The following is a 16,816-nucleotide window of genomic DNA, read 5'->3' on the forward strand; positions in this document are numbered from 1 at the left end:
CATTAGTCACTTTTACTTAGTAATTTAGTAACATCAACTAGTCTTGTGACCCGAGGCATATAATCAAAGTCTGCTTCATAATTTCTTGTTTATTTTAAATTTTCTTGCTGCCGATGTAATCTCGACACGAAGGCCCCGCCTCGCTCGCTCGTTAGTAGGGCTGTGCTATCAGAAAATCGATATCGTTATCGATGAATAATTTTATCATATCCATGATCCTGGTGAATAATTCAGGTTAAGGAACAACAACAATTAGAATTTTAAAAGTAACACTTACTTTAAAACTGAATTATTGATTTTTTTTGTCGCTGTCACACTACTGTGACGAAAAATTATTGATATGCTTAGAAATCGAAAACGATCTCCGGCTGTGCACCAATGGAATTTCTATGTACGCATTTAACATTCACTCGAACGGTGAAGGAAAACATCGTGAGGAAACCTTGCCTCAGACCCAAAAAGATAGGATGTGTCAGGCACAGGAGGTTGATCACCTACTTGCCTTACTACTACTATTTCATGATTATAAAATAGATACGGAAATCTGAGGCCTTCGAGCTAACTTTAAATTGTCGAATCATAACTAAGTACAATCTGTTAGCGTTAATAGTTTTATTACGTCAATAAAAGACGCCGCGTTTATTAAGAAACTCGACATCGAACAACACTACCAAGATTCGATTCTCCAGTAATTGGGATGCTAATCAGATGTTGAACTCTTTCCGTCCCTTTCTTACACCGACAAGTTGCTAAGTGCGTCCCTTTCACGGCAGGACTGCGTCGAAGGCAAGTCTTCAATCATCCTGCAATAAGCACTGACGGCGCAGGCGCAGGGCATCGTAATCACTGTAGTTTGCACTGGCAGAATAATTTCCCTTTTTAACTTAACTATACTAAGATTAAAGCAGATATTTCAGGTAACAATGTTACTGAATTTTCTGTTTAATGGATTTGTTATTAAAGCGCTAAAAAGTTATGAGTTATAAATTTGTTATTAAATCAGTCAATAGATCCAGAAATTTTATCACCCACTCTATAGCGAGGAAAATTTTACGACAAACACGTAACATTTTATTCAAGAACTGATAAAAAAGACGAAAATCCTAGCATTTATTGAAATTTATTATTTAGTTCTTATTATTTAATTTTAAAGGTTAGCTTGTAATTGTATACTACCAATTGTCTGCAATTATAGTTTTGGTTATTATTTATGTATTACCAACACTCAACAGCATTTATATTTTTTTTTACCTACGTGATAATTTAAAAATTGATAAATAGAAAATTGAAACAAATTTAAAATTTGTTACCTGTGGTGTTTTCACTTTACCTTTAGAATTTTTTTATCTTAATAGGGTTGCCTAGATGAGATCGCTTAGCGATAGGGTCGTTGCCTTCTGAACAATTTATGTTATCTGATTGTATATGTGTAAATGCAGTGATAATAAATAAATACAATTTCACGTTACTTGATTAGCTTACAAATATATCGGTTGTTTAGTTATCGTAAATCATTTCGTTGAAGAAATCTTAGGTACCTTTTGTGAACTCAAACGAGCCGAGTATCTTTCACCGTAATCGCAGTCGGCTCCGCTTAGTAAGTTTTATTGGAATCTTTTGTTGGCTCCACTCAGAGATGTTGAGATTGGGTCTAATTAAAAAAAATAGTTTTAGTCCATAAGGTTTTGCCAGTAAGGGTTAGTTACGAACAGTTTTGCTAAGCTATTTAGAAACTGTATATGCTAGAGTAGTCTCTATGGCAACGTAAGTAATAAATAGTGTAGATATTTAAATAAAAGGACATTTTTTATTAACGAAGAATATTGGAATATTTCTTAATGCTTAAACTAAACTTTCATAATTATGGGCAAAGTAGTATCTGTGGAAATTAAGATTACGTAGGAATGTAGATATCTATAAAAGTTGTTTTTAACTAAAGAAATCTTGCCGCGACTGTGACGACGGAGGTTTGAGTCTCGCAGGAGACGCCCTTGCTGGTCGCGGGAAAAACGCCCATTCAGGCCAAGATACACTCGCCAAAACGAGCCAAGCTGAGCTGTAAAGGCTAACAGTGAGATTCCTTACAAAAGTAAAAATAAAGAAAACTATTGATATATCGCTTAAACATTAGAAAATAATGGCTGCACCAATTAATTTTTCATTCGGCTTTAACACTCTTCAGAATGGACTGCGTGTATCAGGCACAGGGCTGAGCATAAGGCTTATCATCTACCTGATAAAATAAATGATCACGACATTGGAACTTGTTACAGAAAATGACGACCAGACCTATAAGATTGTTTTCCCACTGGTTTCTTTAGAGATGTTACTTTAGAATGTGAACAAATTCCTCAAATATTACGTCACTGACTTAAATATGAAATAACAAAACGTTAACGTGTATTACCTAGATTTGAACGATGTAGCCTGAACCTTATGCATTATAATTAAATGCGCTCAGGAACAGTACAAAGGAGGCTTGTTAACCGCGATCCACGGCCGAGATACACCCTGGCTGTAGACGCCCAGATATTATCTCGCATTGTTCGCCCACGTTCAAGGCTTTGAACTTGAAATTCTTCTATAGGATCTACTAAAAATGGGTTCACTACAATGAATTTGAAACGTTCTTAAGCTTTTCTCGAAAGGGGTTGCTATATCAAAAGTTATGACAATTTGAACCATGATTCTACGAATAACTACCTAAAGTTTATTAATTACGCTTTAATACGAATTTTACTAAGCCTACCTATTTAGTGTCTAGTAAGCAACATATAGACAGTTCGCTTTTCCGCAAAAAAAATCATACCGCTTACATTAAATATGCAAATATCCTAATTATATATCCGCTCTTATTAGATCATTATTGCCTATACAAAATTAAAGTGTCTCAAAAGTCGAATCTATTTATTGCATGATTGATTTGTGGTGTGTCATCAAACAGGTTTTTGTTTCCAGTATAATTTGCTGGCTGGTATTTTCAAAGTTATAACTAGCACAAGTACATTGCAAAAGTGTACGTGCATCATTAAGAAGGCTTTGAGGCTGTTAAGTCTGTCCTAATGCTAATCTCCGCAACTAACGAACTGAATTATGTATAACAATAATATTATTAACATTAACTGATAAGAAAATATCATCTTCAAATATTATTTTAGTCACGAAGTTCATAGCCGCTCCACTATGTGGAACCAGTTGCAGACTGAAGTATTTCCGTAACAATTCGACTAAGGGCCCTTTAAGGAAAGCACGTACCAATTCTTAAAGGGCTGGCTAATGCACTCGCGAGCCTTTTTGGCATTGAGAGAGTCCACGGGTGTCGGAGTATGACTTGCCATCAGATGAGCCTCCTGCCTGTTTGTCCCCTGTTCTATAAAAAAAACCCTTGATTAGCCTTCGAGGTAGGCCTGAATAACTTCAAAAGTATGATTGTTAAATCAGACATTACTTACGATATTCTATTATGTGGAGATAGAACGCGGTCGAAGTTACGGGTCGGGCTTGTCAGAAATAATTCCCGTGTTGGGTGGCCAGTCTTAAAATACCTTGTTTGTTGGTTTTGTATGATGGCAAGGCATACAATTATGGGAGGACACGCCCATCGAGAAACTTGTGGAATTTAAAAATCGAAGATAATTTCTAGTTGTATAATCACGAATTTATTAACAAGTTTGAAAGCAATTTGTTCACTTTGTTCGTAGTTTTTAAAAAAACAGTATCGCTACAAATTTTTAGGTATGGGCCTCAGATTTCTGAATCTGTTTCATGATAATTTTCAATCTAAAAGGCAAGTAGGTAATCAGCATGACGCCGTCGACTTTTTGGGTCTAAGGCAACTCGGTATCCACACGATGTGTTCCTTCATCGTTCGAACAAATGTTAAATGCGCATATCCATAGACACAAAGTCCATTGGTGCACAGCCGGGGATCAAGCCTATAGCCTCAGGGATGAGATTCGCAGAAGCCAACACTGTTCGGAGTAATAATACGCATAAAATTATTTCAATTTATAAATGTTGACGCTTGTAATTGTAGAATATAAAGTGCCAATTAACGATAATTATTATCGTCATAGCAAATGTCTATTGCTGTTACAAACATAAATAAAAACACTTTTAAAAATCGCATTTTTACATTAAATTTATGTTAGGTTACATTACAGTTACATAATTTTACTACCGCGTGACTTCAATTTCGAAATGAGACTATGACTTCCGTATGTCAAAAATGTATGTTAGCAGCAGGAAACCACATTTATATATTTCTAAATTATGTTATAATTACAGCTTTATGTTGGCGTCTGTTAGATGATGAAACTGGTGCTTTCCTCGCTGAAAGAATAAGTATCGCAATACAGCGAGGAAATGCTGCCAGCATTAAAAACTGCTAGGAATTTCGGTGGTGGTTGTTTGTATGGAGATGTTTAAATAAAACTCTTTGTTGGAAGCTGGGTAACAACTGACTTTAATGATTTAAAACAAGCTTATAACTAACACAAAATTTGTTGCGACTTTAACAAAAACAAACTTGGCTAATGTTAGGGTTCATAAAAACTAAAGAAATAAAAGATGATTGTTTACATTTGGTTTACGCTTCTAATTATTACCTAAAATATTTATATGTAATTTAACTTAAGCTAAAATAAGTTGGCATTAAAAATTTTAAATTTGTTTTAATTTTCTATCTATCAATGCTTAAATTATTATTATTACTATGTACGTTAAGAATATTTCCCATTAAAAAATTATACAATGTTCACTATTAAGCTCATTTTCTGTGTTTTATTTAACTAGTAGTTTACCTAACAGGAAACTCATTCTTAATCAAATTAATTCGGCCAACTACAAAAACTTAAACAGGTCTTATTAACATTATTTTTTATACTATTTCACAGTTTGTTGCACTTATTACTTAATTTAAGTAAAAACTAATTATGTATTTATATTCCTAAGCAGAAAATAATGATTATGAATACTTTGTACTGGACAAAGCGAATTTATTTCTGTAAGACATAGAAATTGTCTGTGGTAATAGTATTTATTAATATTTGTGTTGTCGAAATTGCGCGTTCTAAAAACAATATAATCTACATAAATATTACTTTATTTTGGGATGCTACTTGTGGCACGCAACAGACAAGCAAAAAAGCTGGGGAGGCCGCAGAGCAGTCGGAAAATAATAAACGGCCCCAAATATAAGAGTCTTTCCTCCAACTTCAATTTTGTTCCCTTTGGAATAGAGACTCTTGGGACGTGGGGTTCAAGTGCCCAGGCGCTAATTAAAGATTTCAGTTGGCGTCTGGTAAATGGTCCTGGTGGTCCCAGAGCTGGTGCTTTCCTCGCTCAACGAATACGTATCGCAATACAGCGGGGAAATGCTGCCAGCAGAATAGCCACATAGCGACAGGGACCGAACTTTTTAATTTTTTTTTAAATTGTCTTTTTAATTATTTTTATTATTACTTTGTAGGTTAAGAAAATTGTAAATATTCAATATTCATTATAATTAAAATCGTGTTACTTGTAACAATCGTGGAGTGAGGCAAACTTAGTCGTTTATTCAGTAATTAATTATAATAACATTTAGCACATACTTAGGCTCTGGTATTACAATCAATACTATAACAAAATTTTAATATTTAATGGATAAAGAGTAAATATCGCTTTTATATAGTAAAGGAAACATATTTTTTATTGTTGTCTTAGTAATTTTATTTTTTATGTAGTTTTTCACTTGCGCTCACATAACCTAATTCTTTGTTATTGCCTGAAAGCATGAAACCTGTAAGGCCGCCAGTTGCTCTCCATTAAATTTAATTATTTTAAATGTATTTTCTGTAAACTTGCAACCGGTTAATAAATAATTGTTCCGATATAACAGCATAGCTTATATTGAGTTTCATAAACACTGAAGTCTCCCTAAATCCAACCCGAGACGAGACTTCAACAAATACACAAGTGTATTTAAACTTATTATTTTTATTATTACTTTGTAGGTTAAGAAAATTGTAAATATTCAATATTCATTATAATTAAAATCGTGTTACTTGTAACAATCGTGGAGTGAGGCAAACTTAGTCGTTTATTCAGTAATTAATTATAATAACATTTAGCACATACTTAGGCTCTGGTATTACAATCAATACTATAACAAAATTTTAATATTTAATGGATAAAGAGTAAATATCGCTTTTATATAGTAAAGGAAACATATTTTTTATTGTTGTCTTAGTAATTTTATTTTTTATGTAGTTTTTCACTTGCGCTCACATAACCTAATTCTTTGTTATTGGCTGAAAGCATGAAACCTGTAAGGCCGCCAGTTGCTCTCCATTAAATTTAATTATTTTAAATGTATTTTCTGTAAACTTGCAACCGGTTAATAAATAATTGTTCCGATATAACAGCATAGCTTATATTGAGTTTCATAAACACTGAAGTCTCCCTAAATCCAACCCGAGACGAGACTTCAACAAATACACAAGTGTATTTAAACTCAAATGGTTCCTGGAAAACAGCAGGGCCCTTTGTTAGTTCAAATGGAATTATTCATGTCCGAAAACGGCGTAAAACTAAAGCTGATATATTGAGGCAGTATCGGGACAGCAGGTAGGATTTTTTGCCCCCTCAACGACGTTGCAAACGAAAAAGCATAATTTATTACCGCTGTTTTGTGGCTCTTGAATTGGTCCTGTTGAAGCTAGAAATGTAGTTAAGTAAAATAAGTTGTGAGAATTACACAACGAATACATAACGATTTTATTACCTATAAAACATTATAGGTTTTTACATTAAAAACGTTTTATTTAGCATACGGAAGAACTCAAAAATTAATTGAAAATTACATATATTTGAACATAATCTCAAATATTTTTAAATCAAAAATACGCAGAAATAAAAGTTTTAAAATCTAAAAAGTTTCCTTTATGCATTCCTAAAACAGACTCCCGTTTAATAGCAAAGACCTTCTCTTTGCTCCTAAACAAACAATGATTTCCATTAATGTCGAACGGACGGATAGACGGCACATATATTTATTGATTTATTGATCGTAAGCAGAAATCCCCGATGGGTGTAATTTAAACACGGCACCAAAAATGTTTGGTGCATTGGACAGAGAAATGTTTGGACAGGTATGATTTATTTTTTGTTTACAATATTATTTTAACAGTAACTGATAAATTTGTTGTTGTTTGTTGTTTTTAGTCTTGTATAGGATAAAGTCAAAGTCACAAAACATTTATTCATATAGGTAACACAATTTACACTTATGAACGTCAATAAAAAATAAATATACATTTTCTGCCCGTTCTCAAATCAAGGGCGTAGAACGGAATAAAAGAACTGGCATTAAACTCTTCGTCACTCTTTTTAATCGCCAAGTTTTTTTTGTTTTACACAACGTTCGTAAGGAGCTGCAACCATTACACCATGTTCCACAAGACATCTGAAGTAAATAAATAATAATAAAATATTTCAGCAGGAGGCATGTTGAAATAATAGCACGCACTTACATTCTCGTGGGATATATAACTGAAGTCAAACTTTACTTTGTACCGGATTTCCGTTGATTTATTTATTAATAAAATATTGCCAACGCTTGGCACAGTGACACATTGTTATCAGTAAAGTAAAACACAATACTTAATAACACAAGCCCTTATAGGCAAACAACAAGTACAAAGAGATCAGGCAGCAACTATGTATATCCAGACCTAGGTCGTATATCAGAATCTATCTGATATTGGTATATATTCTGAAAGAGACTGGGATGATGCAATGCCGGAGGTTTAGTTAAAAGTCACACGAAATTTAGTTTGGGGAATCAACCTGATACTTAAATATCTTAATATATATATATAATATAAATATTTGTTCAATAGATACCTCAACACACGATCTCATTCGTTGATAGATTTTTCATAATAAAAAACAAAAATAGTGATTCACACACAGTGGTTGTCTGGAAGAGATCAATTATTTATTACATATTAAAACAACACAATACAATTTAAACGTTTATATTATTTGCATAAAAACTTGTTTTTACACTGGATACAATTGCTTTAATTGGGTAATGTAGATTTAAATAAAAATATCAGCACAGCTGCTCCATGTAACTTTTATTCTTACCACGCTTTCCTAAGCAGATGCACATGTCTGCGCTACGGGATCCCACTATCTATATTTTTATTGTTATCTCCATCCTTTTCACTCTTTCAAGACGGGCTATAGGATGAAGTGGGATAATAAATCTACATCTACAAATTATTTTATTGCTGTAAGATATTTATGTCGTATGTTACGATTTCAGATACGGCTAACAAGTTGGGCTCGGATTTCGTAGACAAGATTAGTTCTATATTACAGTTTATTTTTCTTATACCTTTTAGACCTTCTTCGTGGAAATAGAATTTAGTTTCGCAGTGTATGTCGTTAGTATTGAATAGCGAAACATGTTTTTATTATCAAAGACATTAGTATCACTGCAGAACTTGTAAAATCCTACTTTTAGGAGAAAAACTGATACGTTTGCTTATGACGCAAGCCATTATAAACACTATTAGCATCCTTTAGGGTATAATTTCATCGAATTCGGTCATTTTATGAGGAGTTACAAACACACAGATTTAAAGATTTAGTATTTTATTGTAGAAAATACATAATTTGGGATAACAATAATACTGAATTTTTCTGATTATACATTTATGTTTGCGCATTAAAAAGAAAATAATCAATCAGTGGCGCTACCTTTTTATTTTTAGGCCTCAGATATTTGTATCTATCTCATTATCATTTGTTAATCTAATAGGCAAAATCAGCCTTCTGTGCCTGACACACCTGTCTATTTTTTGGTACAAGGTTACCTTACGATGTTTTCCTTCACCGTTCCAGCGAATGTTAAATGCGCACATAGAAAGAAAGTCCATTGGTGCACAGCCGGGGTCGAATCGACCTCAGGATTGAGAGTACCCTGAAGCCACTAGACGATAAAATGTCCCTTAACTATTAAACTGGACAGTTTCCTATCATATAATATCTGGCGAGTTTTCATATAAGGCAAGCGTAATCAACATAGGATAATCATCTCACGACTTCCAACAATAACCAGTTGATGCCGACCGAATAATAGCCAATTGTATGTAAAATAATGTCTAAATGAACATAAATCTCATTGTAACGAGATACTTAGCATAGTTTGATGGCTGACTCGAAAGTTGAATTTTAAATGCAACTTTTTGTTCGAAATGTATGTAGGATACATTTCGAATATCGACATATGTAATGTAGGATATAAATTAATAACAAAATGTGTTTATTCATTATAAACAATGCATGTGTAATATTTGGGAACTCTTTTGAGTAAAAAAATTACATCCCAGCCCTTTTCATAACAAACTTAGATATATAGATAGAATCCCATAACGGAGTTAATATTTTTCGTATATTTTCAATTACACTTTCGAAATTTATTAACGATCACGAAACATATACAGATATCTGAAGGCCAGACCTAATAAGACTGTAGCGCCATTGTTATATTACCTAAATACAATTAAAATCTCAAAGATCAAATATTTGAAACACTTTCTAAGCTTTCGGTGGTGTAACCAAAAATAAACGCTTTAGGAAGTCGTAAAACTTGTTCTATTTAAAGCCGTGACATGGAAGTAAGGTCCGAGAATGGGGCATATTCTTAATTATAATTGTATGTATGTAGTGAAGACTCGGTTTTCGCACTAAGAATGGGTGTCTTAGACTCTGTCTCTTTGGTCCGTTGTGTGGCTAATTGAGCCAGCCTAGCTCCTTCCAGAAGCTCAGAAATTTTCTGAGCAACCTTCGCGGAGCGATCACACTGTTCCGACGATCTCTGTTCTTTGGGAAGCATGCATTCCACGGACTACGTGGGTCCTTTACGCTGAATTAGCCTCTGACTAAACTCGCGCCAAGGACGAAGAGAAGTTTATTAAGGAGACAATCAAATTGGTCTAATAATGGCCGGGTGTCCATGGTCTGATGACCTTTCAGGCGTCCTGTAGTTTGCCCCCCCCCCTATATTATAAAAAAAATACTTATATATATAATTTGGCTTAACAAGATGAAAATCTTTTCAAAAAATTTATTCTACGTTTGTAGAAGAAACAATATAAAAAAGGTATTTATTACATTGACAGTTTTATAATAACGCTTTATCTAGTTAAATAAAGCTTATTTAAATATCCCAAAAAATATTTCTACAGAATTAAAGAAATGGACATTTTTTTTTTAAATGTTGGCAATGCTAACTTTAGGGTGTCGGTTTTTTGAGACGGTGTGCGCGCGCATGGTAAAAATTTACTTTCAACATTTTCAAGAAATATAATTACAAGAAATATAACTTCAAAGAAGTATATAATCGTTTATTTGCAAAGAAAATGGTACATTTCGATCGACTAATTATAAAAATCCGCACAATCAGCCATACAAAAATAATCTTGCAAATGTCATAATAATGAGAACATTATTATAATAATAAGTTAAGTTATTTATAATTGATGTCAAACTTAAGGGCTACGCTATAACGGCATCTTGCCTTAAAAAAGTTATTCACCATCCCCTTCAAAGCATTTAGGTACACGGCACTGATCTATAACTTCTAGGAAGGTGATTAAATAGTTTGATAGCCATGGCGTTACAATAGTTTCGGATGACATCGTATCCAGGTGTAATGGTTGCAGCTCCTTACGAACGTTGTGTAAATAAAAAAAACTTGGCGATTAAAAAGAGTGGCGGAGAGATTATTGCCAGTTCTTCTCTACATTGTGTTACCTATATGAATAAATGATTTTTTCTTTGACTTATGTACACTTATTCTTCACGATAAAATAAACTACGACGTATTTATTTTCTCGTGAATAAGAAGTACCAATCTTAAACACTTAAGGTACGCTTGTTATAACCGTAACTTTAAAATTTAATTATGTAGTAGCTATAAAATATGAGATCAATAGTGGTGAAAAACTCGATTGGCGGTTACTTTGAAGTTTTGCGGCGACATCAAAGGTCTAATCACCCATTAGTATATTGGAGCGCTTTCGCTGTGTCTAAAAGATGCTCGTTAGCACTATGACACGTGATCATAGATATAACCGTATCATTTATTTTAACAATCAAATACAATTTACAATTTTGTTAATCCACATAGTAATAATAAAAATTAAAAGAATTTAAAAGTTTGGTCTCTGCAGCAGTGTTCCTTTAACCGCTGGAATCCTTGATCCGTTGAGCGAGGAAGCACCAGCTCTGGGGTCACAAATGGGGAGAAAATGGCGCATCTCGTTATTTTGTGGGTTTTTTTTTATTGAATGGGCAAACGGGCAGGTTCAACCTGATATTAAGCCTTGTAGGCAAACACAGTAGGCAAAAAAGGTTTCCTTTTCTTGGAGGACCCAAAGTCAAATTGGTTCGGAAATACATTCGTGTGTAGCTGGTTCCACGTAGTGGTGGTGCGCGGCAAATATTTCCTTAAATAACAAATCTCGTCTAAACGTTCCCTCTTCCCGTTTGGCCAATGAGAATGAAACGAAACGCGTCATCTCGTCTTGTGAAATATCACGAATAAGGATTTGAACATGTTTTATCAAGGAGAGATTATAGTATTAAAAGATTTTATGCGATTACACGTGGATGTTATTAAAATAGCTGAGATAAGTTCCTTAATTTAATCTGATAATGTATTAAACTTGGTTTATTGGGAAATCCCAAACTTATTATCATTATTTACGGCGCGACGCGACGCGGCCCTCTATGTCAGACTACAAAATCCAATTTAAATAAATCTAAAAGAAAATTAATAACTTCTATCTCCCAGCAAGAAGCTTTACATTACCATAACAAACTTACAGCTGAGTCAGCCTCGTTAATCAAGTCACAATATCAGTAATTATTTGTTCAAAATTATGTTGTTATTAAATAAGATAGAGTTTATAATTTAACGAGCTCCATTGGTGTTTAGGACCTTCTTAATTGGACGCTTGTCCATTGTTGACCGTGTGATGCCGTCTTTTTCTTTTCCATGGGTTTAAAGAAGTGTATCTCTTTTCAAGGTTCGAAGCAAGGTCAGCTCGTTAAAAGTTAACAAGATTCTGTATGGAGAAAAAAGTATTTGTAATTCAGATTATAAAAAGCGATAGCGTACGGGATTGATGCTGTTTCTTAGCGTTACAGAGAATGTTAAAAGAAAAAATGATTTTAAAAACGAAATCAGTGCAACACGCTTAAAACATTTGACATTAATCAATATAAAGTGTTCCGAAACAACGATTAGCTTTAAGAGACTCGTGTATTTGAAATACGTCTTGAATTTTGACATAAGAGAGTCATCGAGTAAACTAATCGTATAAACAAAACATAAAATTCATCATGAAATATTTGTGATAGCAACTCGTTCTCTAACATCAGTATATATGCAGAATAGTTCGTCTAGTGTGAAATTTTCTCCGTGAGATTTTTTCTAACCTCATTATTTTTGTATATCTATATAAAATATTAAGCTGTTGAGTACAACGAGATAGTATCTCGTGTCGCGTTACTTAAGGCATTAGAGAGCATTTTTTATGCAGTGTATAAGCATATAACCCATAGCAGTGCCTAGCGAGTTTCAGCCCAATTTTTTTTCTTTTTGTCTTTAATTCACGGCTGTTAACTTATGAAGTTTACCTCCCATCTGATTTAACGCTCGTACGGTAAAGTAAAACATTGTGAGAAAAAGCCTTTAATACGGTTTGTTCAGCGCAACACCACTATTGAACCAACTGTACTCCGATGTGTTTCCGAACCCATTCGACTTATGGACCATTACTTTAAAGGCCGGCAACGCACTGCAAGCCCTCTGGCAATGTGAGTGTCTGGGCGGCGTTATTACTTTACATCGGATGAGCCTAAATCCCGTTATATCTTTCACCTATTTCTCAAGAGTTCTAGTTCCTCTCGTATAAGCAAATAAAAAATAAAATCAGTTATATACTTCGTATAATTATAAAAATAAACGTTTGTTTTAAGCAGTTAAATAGTAGCTAAACGAATGCTCAAGTCATAAAAGTATCTCGTTCAAGCCAACAGAACTCGTCTTAGCATGAAAGAAAAAGCACTTCTTTGAAATCGATTTACTGCTTATCTTGTTAGTTGTTAACAATCGTCTGTTTATCGATAAACTGCGTTTAAAGGAATTCAAATGTCGTTTCGTTTTACGTAATTTTATTTTTTATTGACTCCTTTACAAAATAGTAATCATATGAATTGAAAAAAAGTTTTTTTTGGTATAAGTATTTAAGTTAAAAATAATTGCCTGATTTTCTTGCGAATAAGGAAATTGGGTATACGTTTTTTATTTTTATGTTTAACTTATTTGAAAGAATAATAAATATTTATTGGGATTTTTAGACTATTAAGAGTACTGTTTGGAAGAACCTGCTTTTAGTAGTAAGACCGCCCATGTCTTCATTTATTTTATTTTTTCTGAGTTATTGTGATTTGAATAAAGTGTCATTATTAATGTTATTATAATAACACTTTATTATACTAGAGCAGTGTCAGTCTAGTTGCTTCAGCGTGCGCCTCCCAACCTATCATAGGTTCGATCCTCGGCTGTGCATTAATGAACTTTCTTTATATGCCCACATTTAATATTTGCTAGAACGGTGAAGAAAAACATCGTTAGGAAACCGGGTCGTCTTAGCGACAAAAAATCGACTATGTGTGTCAGGCATAGGAGGTTGATCACCTCCATGCCTATTAGATTAACAAATGATGATCATTATACAGAAATCTGAGGCCCAGAACTAAAAAGGTTGTAGCGTCACTGGTTTTTTGTTATGCTACGGTGGATAACACCACGTTGCAATTGTGTGAATACTTATTCACTTTATATGAATAAGATAATACTTAAGTATATTTGGGAATATAACTTATCGATCTGTCATACAATAATCACCCATTAGATTGGACTAGACTTAACGCCCACACCATAAACAATTTTTATTTCAAATCGAAGCTTAAAGCAGCGTATACACTTGAGTCATATTTTTTAAAATTTGTTTAGAGATTTTTATATATTTCTTTCTTACTACTCATATACGTTATATATATATATAGCAAATCATCAAATTAAAACTATTTCAAGAGTACCGAGAGTTTTTTACAATGGGTTTTATCTCGGCCTACTCCATTTGTCTTCTTTTCCGATGAGTAGGGATGTCTACCGATTTAAATTTAATGACGTTGAATAAATGATACCTGTATCTTATATTGCATAATAAACATATTTTTTAATTTTTTCAAAGTGTTACTTATGAAGACAGCGCTCTTCATTAGAAACTCTTAATGTGTTATATATAACCCCTTAATGGGGTAGAGGGTCTCTCCATCGCGTTTGGTTTTGATTCCCGTACCACCTCGCTCCAAGTCTTTCCGACTCTGTATGCCTAAACTGCACGACTCCAGGCTTGGGACGGCCACGCTTACACTTTCCTTGCAGGTTCCAATCAAGTGTCTTGTTTGGGATATAATTGGAATCTCTTCGGAGTGTATGTCCTATCAATTTCCACTTGCGTCGCTTGATCTACTAATGGGGATATCTCGGCAGCGCTCCTATATTTGCTCGAATGAGATAGAATATCTTAGTAGAAATTATTATGAGTGATTCGAATATAGAAACCTGGTTCTAAGAGTGACAACAGTTCGTGCAGTGAAGTCAACACATCCAATTCCACAGTATGGCAACCCTTGTCCTTGGCCACTCTGTAGGAAAATAAAATGGAAACTAAAAAAAATCCAGTGGCTAAATATATACAGGTGCATGACAGTGGATTAATAAGACTTATAAGTAATAAATTAATTAAATAGATATCGATATTAGCGTTAATGCAAAGATTGATAGCGGACATCTTTTATATTTGCAGCGATAAGATAGCTACCGCGGCCGAGAACAAAAGCTTACGATAAATTGATTAGATTGAGACTGAATGAAGGTGACCGTATGTGTCCATCAATTGGCACTTAGTAACTTTCAATGATAAGCGGTATAAAATATTTTGGTAGTCAGTTTCTAGCGCAATATCTGTGTCTAGTTTTTTTTTGTATATTTTGAGGCATCTAATTTATTACTATAAGACATTTTGAGAATACAAGAGAATGGCTAGTCAGTGTATTTTCCACTTTACTTACTTTTTATTGAATAGGGGTGGGGACTACGGGACCCCCAAAAATGGCAGTAATCGCAGCCGTTTGCTCGCTTTCGCAGCATCGCAACTGTTCAAAGTAAGAGTTCACTTCTTGAACAGGTCGTATCTCTCAGGGAAGACCCTGACCTCTCCGAATAGACTCCCATTCACAGCTCGCTAGTTCGCAAAAGAAGTTTCTTGTGTAGCGGACTGTGGAAGAATTCCAGTCATCAAGGTTCTTCGAATAAAAAGGGCACTGAGAATTGGAAAGCTCCTTCGGGGTTTTTGAAGATACAAAAGTCCCTCGAAGGTTAAAGAGACAGTGTGTACGCAACTTTATAGTGTCGTAAATCGTTATTCCATATAATAGATTTGACGAGTTTGAAATGGCTTTCAGAAATCTCATCGGAATTATCGGTACTTACCTCTAACGGGACCTCTAAGTCACAATTGCTTCTCATACAACATTTCGATCTAATTTGGTCCTATAAGTTTCGGTTCGGATTTTCTAAGATTTTTATTCCAATTTAAATTTACTAATACATAGAAATCGATATTTAATATTATATAACATTAAATATTTCTTTATACACTTAAACCATAGATAAAACATACAATTGCATTAAAACTCTTTTAAAGGATTTAAAAACATCGCCTCACTAGTTAAAGTACTTTATCTTAAGAAAATAAACCTATTCTCATCGCTAACAAACTCACCTGACAGCTCTTTAAAATTCTTTAGTTGTTAAGCGGCTAACAAGAAAGAAATGTTAATTATAACCATTTAGTATTCTGTCGAGGTATTGTTAAGTTAGCACAGTGTACCATTATGTAAATACGATAACTATTTCAAAGTTATTATAAGTTTTAGTTCTAAACATGATACATTACCAAAATCGGTAAGTATGCGTTTAGAAATGACAAATGCATAACGCATCCCGTGTTAAACTCGGTTCATCCAGTCGTTTCTTCTCGATGTCGCTTTCGCAATCTGGCACATCAGCACTCTTGAATGAAATCTGGCTTTAACTAAAGTTTAGTATGAAGTTTGGTTTTCTTTTCCTTCCTTTTATGGAAGGATTTCTTACGACCTGGCGAGTGCGATTGAGGGCTCCGTATCATTGTAATTGGTTTACAAAATCGACAAGCGACATGAGACGAACATTTCGTCTTGAATCTTCCGTTTTTATATTATTTTTCCTCTGTTACCATCTTTGAGCAGCATCACATGCTGACGGCCTTCCACCCCTCGCTAGTACCATTTTAAAAACAAAGTAGAATATATACAAGTCTTGAAGTAAATTAATAATTCGAAAATTATGTTTTTACATCATGTTGATTATAAGGTAAAACATAAAAACACAATTAGTCCTTTAACAAGGCAAGTAATTTGCAACCATAAACATCGTTAATCAAGCGAAGTTAGTCCCCCATACAATACCGTAAAAGGCCTCCTGCACAGACAACATAGAATATTGTTTGTGGCGTAAACTGGTTCCCAGTAATATTAACATTGATCAATATTTATAAGTTCAGATCAATTATAGAAAGCTAATTAAAAACGAACTAAGGATGTAGACAATTTAGTTGTTTTTATATGATTATTGATTAGCAAT

General features: G+C 33.8%; 1 protein-coding gene across 2 annotated transcripts in view; it reads left to right on the forward strand.

The window, feature by feature from the left end:
* LOC123713683 (frizzled-4-like) overlaps positions 1 to 16,816 on the forward strand; it is a 34,481-nt gene that overhangs the window by 5,536 nt on the left and 12,129 nt on the right. Inside the window, exon 2 of one of the 2 annotated variants that reach the window (XM_045667485.1) lies at positions 4,288 to 4,371. The exons of the other annotated variant lie outside the window; for it this stretch is intronic. Within the exon in view, the coding sequence (XP_045523441.1) occupies positions 4,288 to 4,312 (25 nt within the window). The 3' untranslated portion in view covers positions 4,313 to 4,371. Of the gene's footprint in view, positions 1 to 4,287; positions 4,372 to 16,816 lie in introns of those variants that run through there. 2 annotated transcript variants of the gene reach the window in all.

Source organism: Pieris brassicae, chromosome 8, assembly GCF_905147105.1.
Source record: "Pieris brassicae chromosome 8, ilPieBrab1.1, whole genome shotgun sequence".
Classification (NCBI taxonomy): Eukaryota; Metazoa; Arthropoda; class Insecta; order Lepidoptera; family Pieridae; genus Pieris; species Pieris brassicae.